The following is a 20,592-nucleotide window of genomic DNA, read 5'->3' on the forward strand; positions in this document are numbered from 1 at the left end:
TTGTTTAAAAAAGTTCTCAAGCTCTTAAAAAATCACCCTTTAGAATTGCTGGAAAAACCGACTTTCAAACGAAGCCTCGGAGACCCATATTGTTATACACTGTATGTGTGTATGTGTGTGCAGCATTCAATAAATTTTTATATCACTCAATTTCCTCGAAGTTGGCTGTATCGATTTTAACAAGTTTAGGCTTGTTTGAAAGCTGCTATTGGGTCATTGATCAAGTTTGAATATCAAATGGCTATCACTTTCGATTCCGGAGATATAATAGTATGAGAGACGTAATCGACTGAAAATAATCAACGAATTTCGATAAACTTAGGCTTATTTAAAGACTGTAAATTATGTGAAACAATCCCGGTTCGAGAGATGTAATTGACGTTTGAAGGCAACTATTAAATTATTGAACATAACTGTCCCATAGTTGACATATATATTTTGTTTTTGATGCGTTTATAACCCATCCGATTCACCGGTCTTTCAGTCATATGTATGTTTCCGTCATCTTCTCAAAGTTACGTGTAATGTGTAATATCAATGTAATGTACAGATTTTTGGAAGATTGAACTACTAATCGTACTCCTGATTCAAAAGCAGTCTTAAACAAGAGACAAGAAACTCAAAGGATCTCGATAGGGTCTCAGACACTCGAACGTAACACATCACCCAGGTTGATTTCTGTGTCGTTCTCTGTATCTATTCAGATGTCCTTCGTAGTACTATTTCCATCTGTCGATCCACACACATTCATTCGCGATAAGGTTACTGCTGTCATCTCTGCACATGACGTCACCCTGTGCCGTGTGACCTCTACGTGAGTAACATTAGCTCGGAAATGCACTCAAAAAATTCCGTTCTAAGCGTAAGTAGTTTGTGGCTGATATTAATTTACTTTAACAACTAACAATCACATGAATGAATTTTTAGATGTTTGTATATAACCATTTGTGGGTTTGTGCTACTCATTTGTACTAAGCCAGGGAGAACGCTTCATGATAATATTCAGAATTTTATTCATTATCCTATCTTTTTAATTGGAATACAACTTGGCTAGAGTATGTCAATTCAGAACCATTCAATTTGATGACATGATTATTGTTTGGTTCAAGTGTATGTTCATGCATTATATTCCGCCAAATCATTCTGACGTGTTACAATACCGATCAGTGGAAGTGGTAGAACGAAATTCTAATAATGTATGAAAATTTGATTGAAAATATCACTTTAATAATGTACCACTCTAGTGTGACGAAATATCCCTAACGATGGATGAATGAGTCATCTGATTCGAAGGCATTAGGCATAAGGTGTAACACAAAAAAAAAATACATTATTGGAATAATAAAAGGTATATGTTCGAGATTCTAGTCAATTTACGTGTGATGATGATATGCGGAAATTCGTTTTAACAAAAAATCTATTTATGAATACTCATCACTTCTTGTTACGTACAACATTCTTGAACACAGCAAGCCAGTTATGAATGATAATCAGTATTGGGATAGATCAATCTGTAATCGATCGCCGTATAATACACTCGAGTTAAATTTTAGTGAAATCAAATGAAAGAAAAGACTCCAAAAATATGATTTAGTTTCATAATTCCTTCATAACAGTTTTCATTTATTATATTCACACTATTGTCAAATTGGAAACCAGATGATTTGCTGCCCATTAAAAAAAAGGTTAATCTGGCAATGTCGCATGAATATCATAATACTAGATAGCAATAAACTTAATCGTTTTCAAAGAGGATCACGTTATCCACATCTGTGCTTTTTGTGGTAAGCATTTGATCTTGTTTGAAATTTTATACCTATAGCTAGCTTGAATATGTGTTGTTTCCTTTTTATTAATTTAGTCAAACGAATAACAAATTGTGAAACCCGCATATAAATCATGAATACGAATGAATTGTTTTAACCAAGCTTTATTGACGATACAGAAAGGTTTCTTTCGATAAGCATTGAAAAATAAATACATGCACTTAACCGACAGACAAGGAAGTAAAGTTACTATTCTAGAATGCACTATCTGTCAGACGCATAGATGCAGTTGAACAGGTATGTTATTGTCGTTTGTGTTGTTCGGCATTGAATATTCGATCGCGGGGTGACTGGTAAAGACAGAAAAAACGATAATTACCATATTTATATATATGAGAGCAAACCAGCGTTGCTCTACAAAGTCATATCAGGCTATCACTGATACTAAAAGTGGGTAATTATAACGGATTTACTACTTTCAGTGTGCTACTATATTAGTAATTGCATCTATTTAACTTTCCTGAAATTCATCGAGAAAATTTGAAATAAGCACCGTTTTCCTAAATATTGCACAATTATGTTGAATTGTAAACTATCTAAATTCGCAACGAGTTCTAATAATCGTTTTATTATAATCATTTTATTGATCTTTTATTGGTTTGTTAGTTCAAAAATCATTGTCATTTCTGAAAAAAATAACTTAAACCAAAGCATGGATATCCAGTTTATACGTCTTAAAAAGACTGTGCAGCCTGAGGAAAAAAAAAGTTTTGTGTATATTAATTTACAATCGTTTTTCGTAACAGTTGTTTTTTTGGAACTAGATCACAGAGAACAGATATTCAAGCAGAGATTTCAATTTGTGTTAAAAATTTAACGGTTGTTTTAAAAAGCAATCACCAAGTATCAATTGTGCTGTAAAGGCATTTCGAGCAGCCCAGTAATCCCTTATGGGCTCTTACGTTCGAGTTTTCATACAATGGTAATTTATGCATGTAAAGTCGTACACAAAAGTGCCAAACACTGAATCATACTTTTGTGAACTACTCGAATCAATCTGAATTAATTGGTGTCAAAAATAAGCTCAAATTAGTGTCAGAAATTATTTTATAAAATGATAGAAAAAGTCATGAGACTGTTTTGAATAAGGGAAAGGCATTATCACACCAGTAGGTGGATTAAGAAGAGTTTTTAAACTTACGACTGTGCCAGTGGTCGTATGTTCGAGCCCCGTTCTGAAAGGATTCTTAGGGCCAGTAGGATCGTAGTACTAGCCTTGCAATGATCCTGTACGCTATGAATCGGCTGTCTAAAGTCTGTTGAAACAGAAAGGTTAAATTCCACAAAATAAATGTAATGCCAAGTCTTTTCTTTAATAAATCTTCAAGAATGGATGTTCCATGATGGAAAACTACTAGACGAAAAAAAAACCTTCATTCTTCTCAGTTTTGTAATGACTGAGTGGAAACATATATTGAAGAAGACAAATGAATGAGAAACTCACAGAAAAGATAATTTTGTGGAAAAAAATACGCTCAGAGGCAAGACTCGAGCCTGTGTTCTTATGCAATCCGTGCATACGCGTTTACCATTTCCGCCAGTACAGTTCTACAACAGCACCGAGTTAGTGAGCGTACATTGAACAATGATCTAAATTCTAGCCGTCTTACGACTGGTACTTTATATCCAAACATCTTCTCTGTTCATCATACAACAAACACTAGTCTTCTCGCTCTATACTATAGAGAAGGCTACAAGCGATTATAAATATTCTCTCCTACCCAGTGTTTGAGTGGAAAATGCGCAACCCTGTAAGAAACAAAATTTCGTCCGGCATGGATGATGAAAAATCCCTGGATGATGCCTTTCTCATATTGTCAGAAATATTACAGTGGTATACTGCCCATACTCGCATATCAGTCCCATATCGATTTTCGCCAATTTTGAGTTATCTTGAAGAATGAAATCTATCCTCAATATACTCTCCAAAATTGCAATAAAAGTTGAGGGTTTGTTCAGTAAAATGTGAAAAAATATCAACTCATGTCTGTCCCATATGCTAAAGTACCCGCATATCAATCCCATTCAGGGCAAATTTGAATAATTTCATTTGTTGCAATATTGGAATAGCAAAGGTGTATTACAGATATTTCAGGTAGAACTTTTGATCGTCTTTTTCTCGACATGCCGATTTAACATATGGGACGGATATGCAAGTATGGGCAGTATAATATAGTATGGCAATTGTTTGCCGATTTCAGATATTAGCAGCATCGGTGACGGTTTGAAATTTAAAACACAGGTGACGACCTGTAGTTCTGGAATACCTTTTAATTGGGCCTTTTGTACGTGAAAGTCGGTTGAGCCATCTCGGAGAACAGTTTACTGCATTCCGTTATAGAGGTTTTGACTACTATTTCCGGTACTTTTGGAACCGGTACTTTTGGAACCGGTTTACGGGAACCGGTGTATCCGAAGTCGGATCGCATGGTCAGTAATTAGATGACCTTTACATTGAAGCATTTTTATGTTTAATTTAAAAAAAAATTCCCTCCGTTGCACTGTCACTCTAGTGACGGCTTGAAATTTCAAACACTCATCACACTGTAACTCTGGAACAGAAAGTCATATCCGGACAACATTCAGGAATTGCAGTAAAGATCGAAAGACCAAGACCACCTAGGAGAAAATTGAGTGAGTTCCGTTTCGGGTGTTTTAAACCTCGGCTCGGCTATCTCGGAGAAAAGTGAATGCATATTTTTGTGGCATACAAACACGCAGACATTTAGCGATCTTGACGAACTGATTTGAATATTATATAAAGATCCATCTCTCCAGGTATCGGAAAATTATTTTGGCTGTATTTTTTTGGTTTATTTACTGGTTCTAAAAATGTAAAGAGTATAATTTTTTAAAATTCCTATAACTTCTTCATTTGTGTACAATTTACAGTTTTTGTGTTAGTAAGATTCGAGAGAAGTGAAAACGTATACTAAATTTTATTTAGGTCATAGGTTTACAGTTAACGAACTAATAAAAACAAAGTGTACCCAAGATTTGTCATTCTTCGAGTGGGTTTTAGGTAGTAATAGTAATAGCTTGAAGTCAGAAATTTTAAAATATTGTATAAATGATCTAATTAATTAATTAGAGAGATTTCAGTTATCGTACTTTCAGAGAGTTTAGTTATTATCAATTTACAATTTTTACAATTTTTCAACTATTCGTCTTCGACTCATCAGTCCATTCGCAGTTCATAAAAAGTCATTTTTGTTGCTTTCCAGCATTTCCTACAATTCTTATTTTGAAAAGGGGTTGAGAGAAGTTACGAGAAAACACTCGATTTTCTCCGATTTAGATGAAACTTTGTAATCGTCTTTAGAACGGCAAAGCACGATTGTAGAAACCTAAGACAAGACCTGACAACTGGCTTCTTATTCTTCCTTCTGAATCATCCTTCTCGTCATTTTCGCCCTGTGGAATAAATACCAACGTAAATATGGCTACAGTGTAGCCATATTTACAGATTTTGTAATAACTTTATGCTAAGAAAAAAATATTTATTTAATTTAGATTTTTAGACTCGATTTTTGATTTGAAATAAACATGAAAAATGTTTTGGTGAATGCATTTTTTTATTATATGTTAACGCTTAAAAACAATTAATTGAGCTTTTATGACAAAACACGAAATATCTCATGTTGAACACAAAATCGAATCCATTGTTGACGTATTACCGGATCTTTCGGAAACCGGAAAAAATCAAGTTTGGATAGAAATGCTTAGTGCGACCACAGTGTGGAACACAACAGTTCATTCTTCTCGTAAAACTAAACACACTTTCGAGAGTAATTTAATAAAACTTTTTTGGTTACACTTATATTCACTAAAAAGAAAAACGGCTTGATGCTGATTTTAATTACACAGTGCTCTCACTATATACATTTATTACAAATGAGATTGAAAAAAGTGAAACATTCTCTGAGAATTTTCATTTTCATTGGTGAGCTAAAATTATATATTTTAATAAATTTGTTTTCTGATTTTCCTCATACTTGGCATCATTGCTCGCGTACCCTGCAAAAGTTTTTTCTTTGCACAATGTACGGGTAGCAACATCAAACTCAGCCAATCAGAAACTGGTCCATTTTGGAACAAGAAATATTTTTCTAGAAAAAGAAGCCAGTTGTCTGGTCCTGTCCTAGGTCTTATATAGGTAGAAACTAAATAGATTTGAGAATGATTTTGAAAAAGGGCGAATGTATTTTTTGATGCCCTTTCCTCAAACTTTTGTAACTCAAATACAGTAAATTGTACGAAAATGGTGTCCAAGGTGAAGATGTAGGGAATCAGTCGGGCACACTAAAAAATTTTACACTGATATAAAAGGTCCTATATTTTATAAACTGCTCAGTTTAGTTTTTTTGATTAGTTTTCTAATTCTAAGAAAAGTATTCTTTGTTTGTTATAGATTCGAAGATTTCAAAAATGCATCCTAATGTTTCTACCCTTTTCAAAATTCCGTTTTGTGTCAAATTGGTCTCTTCATTAGTGCTTTGCTTTACTCTTTGAGATATGTGAGGTCTTATGACTTGTTACCTATTTCTGGAATTGCGTTCTGCAGGAAAAAAACAAACATGAGAAAAAATATTCGGAGAGATTGAAAAGCAAAATAATGCATTTTGGAATATCCCAGAAACTTCATAATGTGGAAATGAGGAGGAACGACCGCACGGAAAAAGGATAATACGCGGCAGCCAAATAATATACACCAATTTAGCGAGCACAAAAGAAAGAACGATTTTTATTGTAGCGATAGAAAACACGCGACCATTTTACTCTGGTGAGAAAAATATACACTGTTAAATATATTCATGTATAACGCATATACTTCCGTGGAGAAATAATACGAGGGGTAACCAAGTGTCAGGCTATGTCCATTGCCTTTCCACACTCCTCCTCAATGTACAATAGCCTACAAATTACTGGGTTAAACCGAGTGCTTTACAGAATGTTACGTGTTTTGTTGTTCCTAACGGTTTTGTCATGATGTCAGCTATATTTAAATCCGTTGAACAATACTCCAACTTAACAATCTTATTGCTGCACAACTCCTGAACAAACTTCTGTTTGGTGTCGATATGCTTCGATTTGCGGCTCGGTCTTTCGCATTTAACGAAAGCCAAACACCCCTGATTATCTTCACGAATCACTGTCGGCATCGTTTGTGATTCACCAAGATCGCTGAGCAGATTTCGTAACCAGATCGCTTCCTGGCAGGCTTCGGTTAGGGCCACGTACTCTGCTTCCATGGATGAGAGCGTTACATTTCGTTGTTTTCGGCTTGCCCATGAAATAAGTGATCCACCATAAAAGAAAACGAATCCCGATGTTGATTGGCGACCAACAGGGTCACCTGCCCAATCTGCGTCAGAAAAACCATTTAATTGTTGTTTCGAATCACCTCCTACTATTAAATTGTAATCACTGGTCTGCTTTAAATAACGAAGCACTCTTTTTGCTGCATTCCAATCACACTGAGCTGGCTCATTAAACTTTTGACTTAGTATGGCTGCGGTATTCGCGATATCTGGTCGAGCGACCCCTGCTAGATATAAAAGACCTCCAACTAATCCACGATACTGCGTAGCATTTCCAAAAATTTCGCTAGAGTCATAAGACTTCTGGTAACCAGGATCCATAGGTGACTTAGCTCCTTTGGCTTCAAGCATTCCGTATCTTCGTACCAATTCGTCAATGTATTGCTGATGACAAATCTGAAAAACTCCCTGATACCTTTTTACTTCAAGTCCCAAAAAGTGACGCACAGCTCCCAGATGCGTGAGATCGAATTCCGCCTTCAAACTGTCAAAGATTTTTAATATCTCACTTTCGGAGGATGTTGCAACCAATATATCATCTACGTAAACCAAGAGATATACTTCACCATCACTACCTCTAACGTAAACACATGGATCAACCTGCGACGCCTTGAATCCGAGTTGTAAAAGAACTTCATTGAGACGTCGATTCCAGCATCTTGCTGACTGTCGAAGACCATAGATGCTCTTTTTCAAACTACATACCAATTGTGTTTGACCTTTCTTTTCGTAGCCCGGTGGCTGTTTCATAAAGATTTCCTCGTCAAGTAAACCGTGCAGATAAGCAGTCTTCACATCAAAATGATGAACTCGGAGATTCTTGTTTGCTGCAATCGCGAGAAAAACACGTAACGATACATGCCTAGTTACAGGCGCGTATACATCTCTAAAATCGATGCCTACACACTGATTGTAGCCCTGTGCCACTATTCTTGCTTTATGCTTCACTGGTTCTCCCTTCTCATTTCGCTTGAGTTTGAAAACCCATTTAGATCCAACAATTTTTCGACCTTCCGGTAGAGACACTAGTTCCCAAGTTTTATTTCGCCGATGTGCCTCGATTTCCTCATTCATCGCACTACACCATTGCTTGTCTTTCATCGCTTCTTTGAAGTCCTTGGGTTCTTCGAACGCAAAGGATGCTTTCTCGATTACGCAATCCACCACATAATCTTCAAGTCGGCGTGGTGCCACACCACGAGTTGAACGGTCCGATCTTCGAGCGACGATTCGTCTTGCACCTTCAGAGCCAGAAGCTTCGTAAAATTCTTCTGTTTCCGAAATATTCAACGGATCACAATCATCGGATGTATCCTCCTTCTTCGGCAATGCAATTTCCAGCTCCTCTTGCTTTGGTATAGCTTGTCGTTTTTCGCAATTCGTATTATTTGTCAATGGAATTTCTACACCCGAACCATTGCCCAACTCAATAAAACGAGCATCTCGACTGATGATTATAGAATCTGTATCTCTGTCGAGGAAACGGTAACCTTTATGCTCCATAGAATAACCGACAAACACCAATTTCTTCGCCTTGCTTTCCATTTTAACGCGTTTAGTTGCAGGAATATGCACGTATGCATCGCTGCCAAACACACGCAAGTGTCCTAGCTCTGGCTTTCGTCCCCACCACATTTCATAGGGTGTCTTCTCAATTGATCTAGACGGCAATCTATTTTGCAGATATGTTGCTGTAAGCACAGCTTCTCCCCAGTAGCGCTTCTCAAGCCTTGCATCTATAAGCATGCAAGTGGCCATCTCTGTTATGTATCTATTTTTCCGTTCTGCCACGCCGTTTTGCTGGGGTGAATATGGGGTTGAAAACTGTGGTTTTATCCCATGGTTTCGATAAAACTTGCGTAGTTCCTTATTATCGAATTCTCCTCCTCCATCTGAGCGCACGATACGGGGTTTTTGACCAAACGCATTGTCAACCCAATACACGTAGTCTTTCATGTTGTCGGCAGCCTCGGATTTATGTTTAAGCAAATATGTCACGGTGAAACGGCTATAATCGTCTATTATATGCATAACGTAACGATTGCCACTCGGAGTCACATTTTTCATTGGACCAGAAAGATCAACATGTACAATGTCCAAAATGTGTTGTGATTTTCGTTCAACGATTTCTGGAAAAGACGCTCGGGCCGATTTTCCCTCCAAACAGGTTTCGCAAATAATTTTTAATCCACAGTCGCTTACCTTGACTCCGTTAGCCAAATCATCTTTTAGAATACGCTCTGTAGCAAACCAATCGCGGTGGCCAAACCTTCTGTGCCATTGATGTTGACAATTCTCTCGATGCTGATTTTCGGTCGCTTTCATCGCAGCACCAGCGATTCGCAGTTGATACACACCTTTACTACGAGCACCGGTCACTACAGTATCACCATTTTCGTTGATAATCTTACAATCTTCTTTGTTGAAACACACATTCATGTTATTCTGAGCTAATTTTCCCACGGATATAAGATTTGTTGCAAGACCCGGCACGAATTTGACGTCGTTAATATCGATACGAACCAAATTGTCACAATCGTCATATCCGAACAACTCACCGCGCCCGTCACCGAGAATTTGAGTTTTCTGCCCATCAGCCATCGTGATCCAACCGCCCGCGAACTCATTTAACTCCGAAAAAAACGATCTGTCATTTGTCATGTGAGCGCTTGCTCCACTATCTATTATCCATGGCTGGGAGTTAGTACCGACCGTAAACGCAACGTGTTTCACCTCACTGTGAGCCGCTTTTGCTTTTCCACTTTCTTCCTTTTTATCATCCTTCGAAGTAGTGTTTTCATTTTTCACAGATTCCTTGTATTTTCTGCAATTACGCCGCAGATGTCCCGGCTTTTTGCAAAAATGACACGTACGCGTTTCTTTCTTGACCACTGTTCGCATTGCTTTTTCCGAATTAGAGTGGCACCCACGTTTATCGCGTTCTAAACGCCGACCATATTCATCTGCCAATTTCGCTTTCACCACTTCTAAAGTAACGTCATCATCTGGTCGGCTGTCTAAAGCCGACACCAGGCTATCGAACGATGGAGGAAGGCTGCGTAATAACATACACACCTTAGTATCTTTATCTAGCTCCATTCCGGCTGATTCTAAACGATCGAATAAATCTTCGATAACGAGCAAGTGCTCTTCCAAATTTCCACCTTCAACTAGATTGATTGAACACAACTTTTTGAGAAGCGAAACTCGCACAAACCGCGAAGTTTTCGCATGATAATCACGAAGAGCAACGAATGCATCTCTTGCATGAACACATCTTTTTACAAGAGGTAATTGGCTATCTTCCAGTAGCAGCACAATAGTTGCCTTTGCTTTCCGATCATCACTTAACCACTGTTCGTCGCGTTCTTCTTCTTCCGGTAAATCATCTGACACTACACTCCATAAATTTTCACGGTACAAAAGCATCTCTAACCGCACTTTCCACGTTTGCCAGTTTGTTCCCGAAAGCTTTGGAATAGCAAATTTTGCGTCGGACATGATGCAACACGTTCACTTTCTTTTCTTCTCCTCCTGGAGGAAAGTCTACTCTCACTATTTGAGTTCTTCCAATGTCTTCACCCTTACTGGGGCGGAACACCGTACATTACACTTGCACCGAACAATCACTTTTTCCGGAATCCTGGGCCCATAACCTGTGGAAATGAGGAGGAACGACCGCACGGAAAAAGGATAATACGCGGCAGCCAAATAATATACACCAATTTAGCGAGCACAAAAGAAAGAACGATTTTTATTGTAGCGATAGAAAACACGCGACCATTTTACTCTGGTGAGAAAAATATACACTGTTAAATATATTCATGTATAACGCATATACTTCCGTGGAGAAATAATACGAGGGGTAACCAAGTGTCAGGCTATGTCCATTGCCTTTCCACACATAAGACTCGAAATGCGATCCTTTTTTTTTCATTTTTAGACTACATGGTTTGCGTTCACAGTATGAAACATTAAATTGGAAATAGATGCTGTATTCCATCCGTATGCCACTGAAAGCAACATTTTATTCTTATTACATGTGCCTTCAGTTTTTATCATTCAAAGATGGAAAATTTGGCGTCAATTTTGGTGGTTATCACGCCGAAGCTGGATTAGGAGGACTGCTGACCGGCAATAACGCCCATGGGGGACTTTCAGCATCGGCAGGGACACCTCACGGACAGCAGGCTGGAGCAGGATTAAGCGGCATTTTAGACGGAAATGGTAACGGACTCGGTGGATTTCTGGGTGCTTTTGCGAGAACACCAGGGCGCTAAAAGCTTACTACTAAAGGAGATGGTGTAATCGAAAACCGCATGATGTTTGAATGTTAAACTAACTATATTTGAATCGGGAAAAAACACCATTAAAAAATTGGCACAAATACTTTGACATTTTCATTTATTACAGAAATTTCGTTCACTTATCAAATATTTTTTAACGCGATTTCAGTTTACCGAAGTATAATTTAAATAAATCAGAAAATAACTTACTAATAGCCTTGGCAATATGACTTAGTTCTTAAAGCACATATTTCTTTGATTAAAAAAAAGAAAAAAAGAGACAAATCAGATGTACATTTCATAAACTTACATAAAGAATTCATAATGTTACCAGTTTCAAATTAACAACATCAAAATATTCTATTTCATAATTCTATTGTACTTCGTGCTAATATGTGCTTATATGTTCAAATATTGCACTAATACAATGTATGATAATACAAAATTGACTAAACAGTGAAGTGTAAATAACTCAACAATGAGTGTACAAATAAGATTTAAGAAACCTCAAATCACGTCCAGCTGGACGATTTCATTAGTCTTTCTAAAAACCGAACATTCTTTGTTCTTTGTCCTCGAATATAATACCAACAAAACCAAATTTGTAGAGAGTCAACTTTTCAGAATAGAGAAACTTTTGTTTAATATCTTTATCCTGCATTATTCAGACATTTCTCCCTCTGACTTTCACTTCTTATGAGCACTTCAATGCAAAAATCGGATTAGTGCATCTTAGTTTAAAAAACCTGTTTCAGAATAGTTGAATTTTTAGAACCAGACAAGTATGCAAAATTAATTTAGCGGGACGGGTATAGCGTGATGGGTAAGTCGATGCCTTTCACGCCGCCCGCTTAGGTTCGATTTCCAACCCCGCATATAGGGTCAGAGAGTTTTTCTGGCCCGAAGAGGCGAATGACATTAATGTTAAAGCCTCTATAATTGAAACAAAAAAAAATTTAATTTAAAAACATTTTTTTGGCAAGAAACTTTGAATGCCAAAACCGGACCAAAACTTAGCCGGTTCCTCCGAAATAAATGTTTACGGTTCATGAATTTTAATTTTTTTTGCATTCAACCCTTGAATATGAGGGAAATTCCTTTGAATAAAGTTAGAAACTCTCAAAACTTACTTGTACTCTCATTGAATTTTCTAACATTCACCGATTCTGATATAGTTCGGTAGTAAATTGAGCTGTCATTTTACAAGGGGGTACTCTATGAAACAGTAGAAAAAAAGCAAATTTTATGTATGTTGTATAGAAACAGGAACAGATTGGTGATACGAAAAACTGATTTCAAAAGTATAAAAAAATGTTCAAGAAAACAATCTTCAAAGTGTATATATCGCCGAAAATATTTGTATTTCGACTTTAAAACTTTGCAATTTTTTCTCAGACAACATATCTGTCGCCGAAAGCAACAAATAAAAGTCTATTTCGCATAGAGTGTCCCCTTTAATATATTCATGCACAATATAACGTAAATGAAGCAAAAAGGATGTATCTAAGATCATAGATCTTGCTCTATAGGACACTTCCGTTAAAATTATGAGAAAAAGTCATTCCAATCAAAATAACAGTTCACGATTCAGTTATAGTATAACTATACTAATAATTTGTAATAAGCAATAAGTTGTACGCACGTTAACACTTTCGTTGTATATTGTACGCACGTTAACACTTTTGTTTGTGCTTCGTAAGTAGAGTCGCTTAGTTTATGCTGTTGGATATTAATATTGATACCTCGTATAGCTAGAACCTCAGGTGGAGCATATGCAGGAGCCTCTGCTGGACATGGAGTAGGAGCAAGTGCAGCAATTGGAGGAGGACTTGATAATGAAGGAGGTGCCGGTGGCACGGGAGCCGAAGCACATGCTGGCGGTGTGAGCAAGAAAGTAGTTAAACTTGGTCAAACAGAGGGCAGTGAGGTAAAACATGGGTTTTATTCAAGCCTTCCAGTCGAATCCTGTTCTGATATTTGAATTGCAGACAATAATTACTCATGAAGTACCACCACCTCCGTCTGTCCACACCCGCTTCAATGAAGGTTTCGAAACCAAGTTTAAGACGAAAACCTTCGTGAAGGAAGTTCACACCGATCTTGAAGCACCACCAACAGTTCATTCACCGGTTCATACTCATAGAAAAACAATCTACAGAAAGAAATTCATTTCCCGCCCATACAAAGTAAGTGGCATGTCAGTGTTATTATTGGGATATCAAATAAATGTATAAACACAAACTAATAGACACACTCGCAGGAAACCATAGGTGAGACTTCAATTGAACAAGGTAGTACTGCCACTAACAACATAGATCTGAAACGATTTTTGGACTTCCAAGCGTTCACGAATATTGCTTCTAGTTTCTCATATCCAGCACTAAATAAACCATTATCAACATCCTATGTTCAGCAAGAACAACACAAATCAGGAATTTTTCAAGAGGTATAGTTATTAATAGGTCAAAGAACTTGAGGATGTTGATTTTCGTTTGATAATTTTTCAATCATTTTGTAGATTCAATGCCATGATGTAATAACTTGAGTTTTTTTTTTCATTTCAACAGGGTGACGTAAACACTCGTTCTGAAACCAATGGTCAAAATGGAGGATCCACAGACAAATTTCCGACATCTGGTATCGCTAACAACCCCAATTTCTGGAATGATATTTTCAATGTAAGTGTGTAAAAAGCTGTTCTCTTCTTAGATATAATAAGCTATGTTTCCACTGACATGTTTGTACTTCTAGATACCCATATCTACGTTGAATGCAGTGAATCATTTCCTGAACAACAAATCAACTCCTAAGAAAAACGACTAAGTAATTGATTTGCGTAGATTATACTTTTAATCTGATCAAAGTGTCATGTAGCTACGCATTGTCAGAAATATAATGACTATTTAAGTATTTCATTATTTGATGACATTTGAAAGAAAATCCTCGTTTATTTTGAAATGAGTTCTAAAATTTTTTCGACTCTGATATACAGAGCACGATGACATCATGTGCAATGCGAAATTCATGGAAATTCCCACTAAATCATTGAATGAGTGCAAAAACTGTGAACTTCCAATGAAACTCATGCTACATTCATTGGCCATTCACATGAAAAAGAATTGAAATTCTTATGATTCGAGGTTATATATCAATGAGACATTGTTGTTAGTTTGTTTTAAATATAAATTTCTATACTGTTTCGATTTCTAGAATCAAATGATTTTCATATACAATCGTACTATGAACATTTACACTTGAAAATAATGTATTAAATACATGTAGGATGATTCAATAGTGTAAAAGAATGAGTGTGTCTCCTTTGGGCATCATTAATCAACTCGCTTTATTCTCTAAGATATGATACATGTATGTGGGTTACAGTAAATGGATGTGAAGTAATATATAGGGGTAATTCACTGCTCACGTTACATCTCCCCTTTTTTATAGTTTAAATCAATCTAATAGTATTCAAAATCGTCAAATCTTCTAGCACGAATAACACGACCGCTTCTTGTATGTAACGGAATTTGTTGCATCGTGTTTGTGGAACTTCGCACTCTGGCTGCTGAGGTAATTCCGTTTCCTCGGCTGTGGCCTTAGGGTAATCAAATGCAATGAAAGGTTCGTTGAGTTCATTGTTAGTGGAACTACTTTCCTTGATGTCTCGAACATTTCTTCGAATCCTCTGTCCGTTGGTCTGTTGCACTACATACGACCTCGGCTGATCCACGTTCTTCACTATTTCTCCTTTTTGCCATAGCTTAGTTTTCGCATTCCGCACTGGAACAGATTGTCCTGTTGTAAACTCCGGCGCAACTCTACACCCTCTGTCAGCGTAGTATTTCTGCTTTGCTCGCTGCTCCCGTAGTATTTCTGGTACATCTTCGATCAGTTTTGGTTGTAGTATACTTCGAACTGTTGGCAAAGTGGTTCTTAAAATACGTCCCCTCAATCTTTGATTAGCTGATTTCAATCGTTCGTCTCTAGGAGTGTTTCTGCCTAATAATAATGCCATCTGGATATCGGAGCCATCCTGCGAACATCTTTTCAATAAGTTTTTCGATGTTTGAACAAATTTTTCTGAAAGCCCATTACTTCTTGGAGAGTGCGGGCTGGAAGTAGTGTGATCAAATGACCATGCTTGGCTAAATTTTTTGAAATCACTCGAAGCAAATTGTGGTCCGTTGTCCGTGTACAATACCCTTGGAATTCCGTGCACTGAGAACCAATGTTTTAATTGTTTCACTACTTCTCTAGTCGTTGATTCTTTCAATATGGCAAAGTCAAAGTATCCCGAGTAACTATCTGCTATCATCAAGTACTCATCTCCTTCAAAGTAGAAAATGTCTGAACCCACCAATTCAAATGGCAACGTTGGAACTTCATTGTTTATGATTGTATGCGTTTGATTTCTCCTTCAGCACTTTCATGTCACTCTCTTGCTCTTCAGAGAGACCGAATGTTTCAAACACGCGAAGGCAATCTTCACCAATACAACTGAGGAAAGTTGCAGCTTGTATTTGTGTGGGATTGTTGAGAAGTTCCGTTGCTATTGCGTACTAGTGAAACTGTCGCCACCACTGTTTCCATTTGGCAGCCATGTTTTCTTCTATAATCAAAGGTTTCGGTGCAGCCTGGGCCGACATAACTTTCAATTCTGCACTTGGACTATGCATCGTTTCTGTGCTGTCCGTCTGCAATCACTACGTTATACTAGACGGCGATTTGATCGCACTTCTGACACCATGTAAAAGAATGAGTGTGTCACCTTTGGGCATCATTAATCAACTCGCTTTATTCTCTAAGATATAATACTTGTATGTGTGTTACAGTAAATGGATGTGTAGTAATATATAGGGGTAATTCACTACTCACGTTACAAATAGAAAACCACATCATATCGTATGGAAAAACATATGCAAGCTATTAAAGAATCACTAGTACACTAAAATGAAGTTCTATTTCAAATGGTTTGACTGTTTAAAAACAAGGCTAAACAATTTTTAACAAACAGTAACACAATACACTATGGTCTTTTTTATGCGAATTTTCAGAGTTATGCGTTTTTTATGCGAATTTTCAGAGTTATGCGGTTTTTTTTATGCGGTACGTAAAGTCGCATAAAAAATACTTCAGTGTACAATACTCTTAGCACATCTGAAATAAAATAAAATGTTATTTCGAAGCTGAAATAACCATCATTTAAACCGATCAAACCTATCAAAAGTTATGTGTAAGACCAGAGGCAGTTTCATAACTACAAACTCCCCGGCGATCATTAGGGGAGACTGAGCAGGCTTGATTCACCTGATTCTTGCACGTTATTTATAAGAACACATACAAATACTGTCGGGATAGACTCTTGATTGCGATATATGAATTGAAGACCGAACTTTTAACTCCGCATGTTTTTGTCCATTGGTTTTGAGCCATCCTAAAACATTGTTATTGTTACCCATTTTCTCGGAGAAGATCTTCATCTACCTAGTGAGAATTGTGGGCTGCTAGCTCGGTGCTCGCATCTTCGTTCATTTCCTAGTCGTCTTTGTTATTGTTATTTTTAGGATGTCGGAGATATTGTTTTGGGGTTGTTTTATCCTTTATCGTCTTTGTTACTTCTCGGGGTGTTCGAATCAATGTTATTTGTAGAGAGTTTGTCTTGTTTTACAGTTGTTGCAGTTGATGTCCCGGGTTGGCGGTTCAATGCATAGGGGAGTGATCTTATTTGGAAGGATTCAAAGTGCCAGTAGGAGGATCGCAGCACCAGCCGTGCAATGGTTCCGTACACCATGAATCGGCTGCGAAGTCTATTGAAACTAGAAACCGTTCTTTTGTTCTTAGAAATGTTATTTTATTCCACGAGAAAAATACAAGAGTGACTGATTATATTTAGTTGAAAACAAACTCAATAAAAGCGAGTTCAGCAACATCATTCTTATTAGAAAATTTTTGCCGACTCTGGAACCGAGCACCAGAAGACCGATTATTATATACTATTACACTTAGGTCGACGAGATCAGAGTATGTCTGTGTATTCGCGTGAGTGTATGTAGCAGAAATATGCATTCGATTTTCTTGGAGATGGTTGGATCGATTTTCAAAAATTTAGATTCAAATGAATGGTCTCTTGGTCCCATAGCCTGATATTGAATCGAACTTTCGATTCGGAATTAGGTAAAACCTTGTCACTTACTTACTTACTTATGTGTCCTGCGCACCGGCAGTGGTGCAAATGGTCAACGAAAAAGATTTCCACCCTGGGCGATTGTTTGCCTTCGCCTTGACCTGTGCCCAGGTCAAATTCTGATCGACTCGCTTGAATTCCTTGTTTAGACTCCGCCGCCATGAGCCCCTAGTTCTACCTCTGCAGCGATGTCCAGCTGGATTCCAGTCCAGTCAATGAACTTACTCTGCATGTCAGAGCGCCGTTGCTATACTAGAACAACGTCATCTGCCAAATCGAGGTCGTTGAGATGCTCCATAGTGATAGGCTGCCAAAGCAATGGCACCAACCATTATCTCGTCTATCACGCTGAGGAACAGTAGCGGTGATAGAATACATCCTTGCCTCACTCCAGCGACTACCCGAATAGGGTCAGACAAGATTCCATTATGCAGTACTCTACACGTGAAAGCCTCATACTGCGCTTCGATGAGGTTGACGATTTTATCTGGGATTCCCTTGCGCCTTAGAGCGCCTCACAGGTTTTCGTGATTGAGTCGGTCGAAGGCTTTTTCGTAGTCAATGAAGACCAAGTAAAGGGACTCTTGAAATTCATTGACCTGCTCCAGAATAATATGAAGTGTGACAATATGGTCCACAGAGGATCTTCCGGCACGGAATCCTGCCTGCTGCCGTCGGAGAGTCCTTGTCAGCTTAGAGCGAAATCAATCTTCAGCTCATCAACGCCATCGCATTGAACATATCATGTCAATTGTATGGGTGCGCAGCGCTGTTATTTTGGCGCGCACCAATTTGACATTTCTCTTTCCTACTTCTGTGTACGAGATTCATTGCGGACTCGCTTGAGGGTGCCATGCTCGCAAAAAAGGATGTTGCCAATTTTTTTCGGGAAATGTAAGAACTGAATATCTTGTTAATATGATGTCTTCGATTCGACCCTAATGAGGTTTCTACGCCCGATGAAAAATGAACGGCGGTCCTAGTGAAGAATGGAAGACCAAAATGTTTCCTGATGAAAACAAAACAATATGTAAAAGCAATTCACACGTAGCAACAGGCGACTATCACAGGCATGGAACGGTCACGGAGCAACAACATTACTTGTAAGCAATTCATATGGAGGGACACTACGTCAAGTTCACGGAACATATTAACGTCGGGTACGTGTGCAATATTCGACTTAATAAAATTAATAAATTAATCTTTACGTCGACCGAAGTTGAATGATCGACTAAACCGTGTTTAAGGCATGCGTTTCCTGATGAAAACAAACCAATCTCGTTTGTATTTGTGGTTGTAAGTGAGTTGACAAAAAGTCTAATACTCCAATAGCCTGCTATTGAATTTAATCCGGTTTTTACTTCCGATTCCGGAATAAGCGGTAAAATGTGCAAAAGTATGAAAAAAGTGGACTCGATTGTCTCAAGGACCGGCCCGACTAGACTCAAATATATATATATATATATATATATATATATATATATATATATATATATATATATATATATATATATATATATATATATATATATATATATATATATATATATATATATATATATATATATATATATATATAAAGCAGCCCTTACACGTGACAATATTATTGTCAATCCAAAGTATTGACAATACCGTCAATCCAATTGACTTGGTATTTGAGTCCGAATTTTTCGAGAAAATCAAGCGTTTGGAGCTTCAAATATTGCAAATGAACATTGAAACATTGAGAGATGAATTCATTGCACATATTTTCCTCTCTGGAGAGAAAGTATTGTCGGATTGATGAGCAGTTTTGATTTTTTGACAATATTTTCGTCAATCCGATGAAATTTCCACTACACGATCAAAAGTATTGTCAATACTCCTTGTATTGACAATAATATTGTCTCGTGTAAGGGCAGCTATACATATATATATATATATATATATATATATATATATATATATATATATATATATATATATATATATATATATATATATATATATATATATATATATATATATATATATATATATATATATATATATATATATATATATATATATATATATATATATATATATTCGTATAGAGAAAAGTGCGGTTTGTCGCTTGCGTCACTTTTACATAGAATTCTTAACCTAATATAATACTAATATAGTCACAGCGATTTGAGTTTAATAAAACATATTCCTCTTATTTTTCAAATATCATATTAGCTATTTCGTTATTTATTATTAAATCTACTTAAGAACATTGTTTGAACCAAGCGAATTAACTGCTATAAATTATAAAATAAGCTGAAATTTTTATACATTTTGTTGTAGATTTCGTAACCTATTTTGAGTTTGTTTGTATCAGCACATGATTTTTTTTTTAAATTTTGCTATTGGATGAACTAATGGACGCAGTAGGAGTCTGAACTAACCCTCAAAAGGGTCAATTATTAAATTGAAACTTCAATTGTCTTTATGAAATGATAAAGAAGTTTCATGTAAGAAAGGTCACGACAAGCAAGAATGTCGCGAACTGGGACATTGGATAGTCTACCTTGGGTAGGCAAGGAATTTCTTAGTTGAGATCTGACATCACGATACTCCACGCATGTCCAAACGACATGATCAATATCGCGATAGCCTTTGCCACAAGCACAATGATTAGTTTCGGAAAGTCCAATTCGTAGGAGATGTGCATCTAAAGTGTAGTGATTGGACATGAGTCTGGACATCAAACGAATGAAGTTCCTACTCACATCCATCCCCTTGAACCATGCCTTTGTCGATATTTTAGGAATAATTGAGTGCATCCACCGACCCAGATCATCTCTATCCAAAGAAGCTTGTTCTTTGGCGAGTCGCGCTATAAAATTCGTTGAAAGCAATCGGTCGCTAATAAATTTCACCTTCAATAGCACCACGTTTGGCAAAATTATCGGCTCTTTCATTGCCTGGAATGGAGCAATGAGCCGGGACCCAAACTATTGTGATTTGAT

General features: G+C 37.1%; 1 protein-coding gene across 3 annotated transcripts in view; it reads left to right on the plus strand.

Moving 5' to 3' along the window:
- Positions 1 to 14,343, plus strand: part of LOC131439542 (merozoite surface protein 2) — a 37,983-nt gene extending 23,640 nt beyond the window's left edge. The window contains exons 2-7 of one of the 3 annotated variants that reach the window (XM_058610683.1): positions 11,200 to 11,374; positions 13,185 to 13,360; positions 13,422 to 13,619; positions 13,682 to 13,879; positions 14,001 to 14,111; positions 14,185 to 14,343. In XM_058610683.1, the coding sequence (XP_058466666.1) occupies positions 11,200 to 11,374; positions 13,185 to 13,360; positions 13,422 to 13,619; positions 13,682 to 13,879; positions 14,001 to 14,111; positions 14,185 to 14,256 (930 nt within the window). In that variant the 3' untranslated portion in view covers positions 14,257 to 14,343. The remainder of the gene's footprint in view (positions 1 to 11,199; positions 11,375 to 13,184; positions 13,361 to 13,421; positions 13,620 to 13,681; positions 13,880 to 14,000; positions 14,112 to 14,184) is intronic. The other 2 variants (XM_058610684.1, XM_058610685.1) reach the window with 2 other exon arrangements.
- The last annotated feature ends 6,249 nt before the right edge of the window (positions 14,344 to 20,592 follow it).

The sequence above is a fragment of the Malaya genurostris genome, chromosome 3 (genome assembly GCF_030247185.1).
Source record: "Malaya genurostris strain Urasoe2022 chromosome 3, Malgen_1.1, whole genome shotgun sequence".
NCBI classification, from domain to species: domain Eukaryota; kingdom Metazoa; phylum Arthropoda; class Insecta; order Diptera; family Culicidae; genus Malaya; species Malaya genurostris.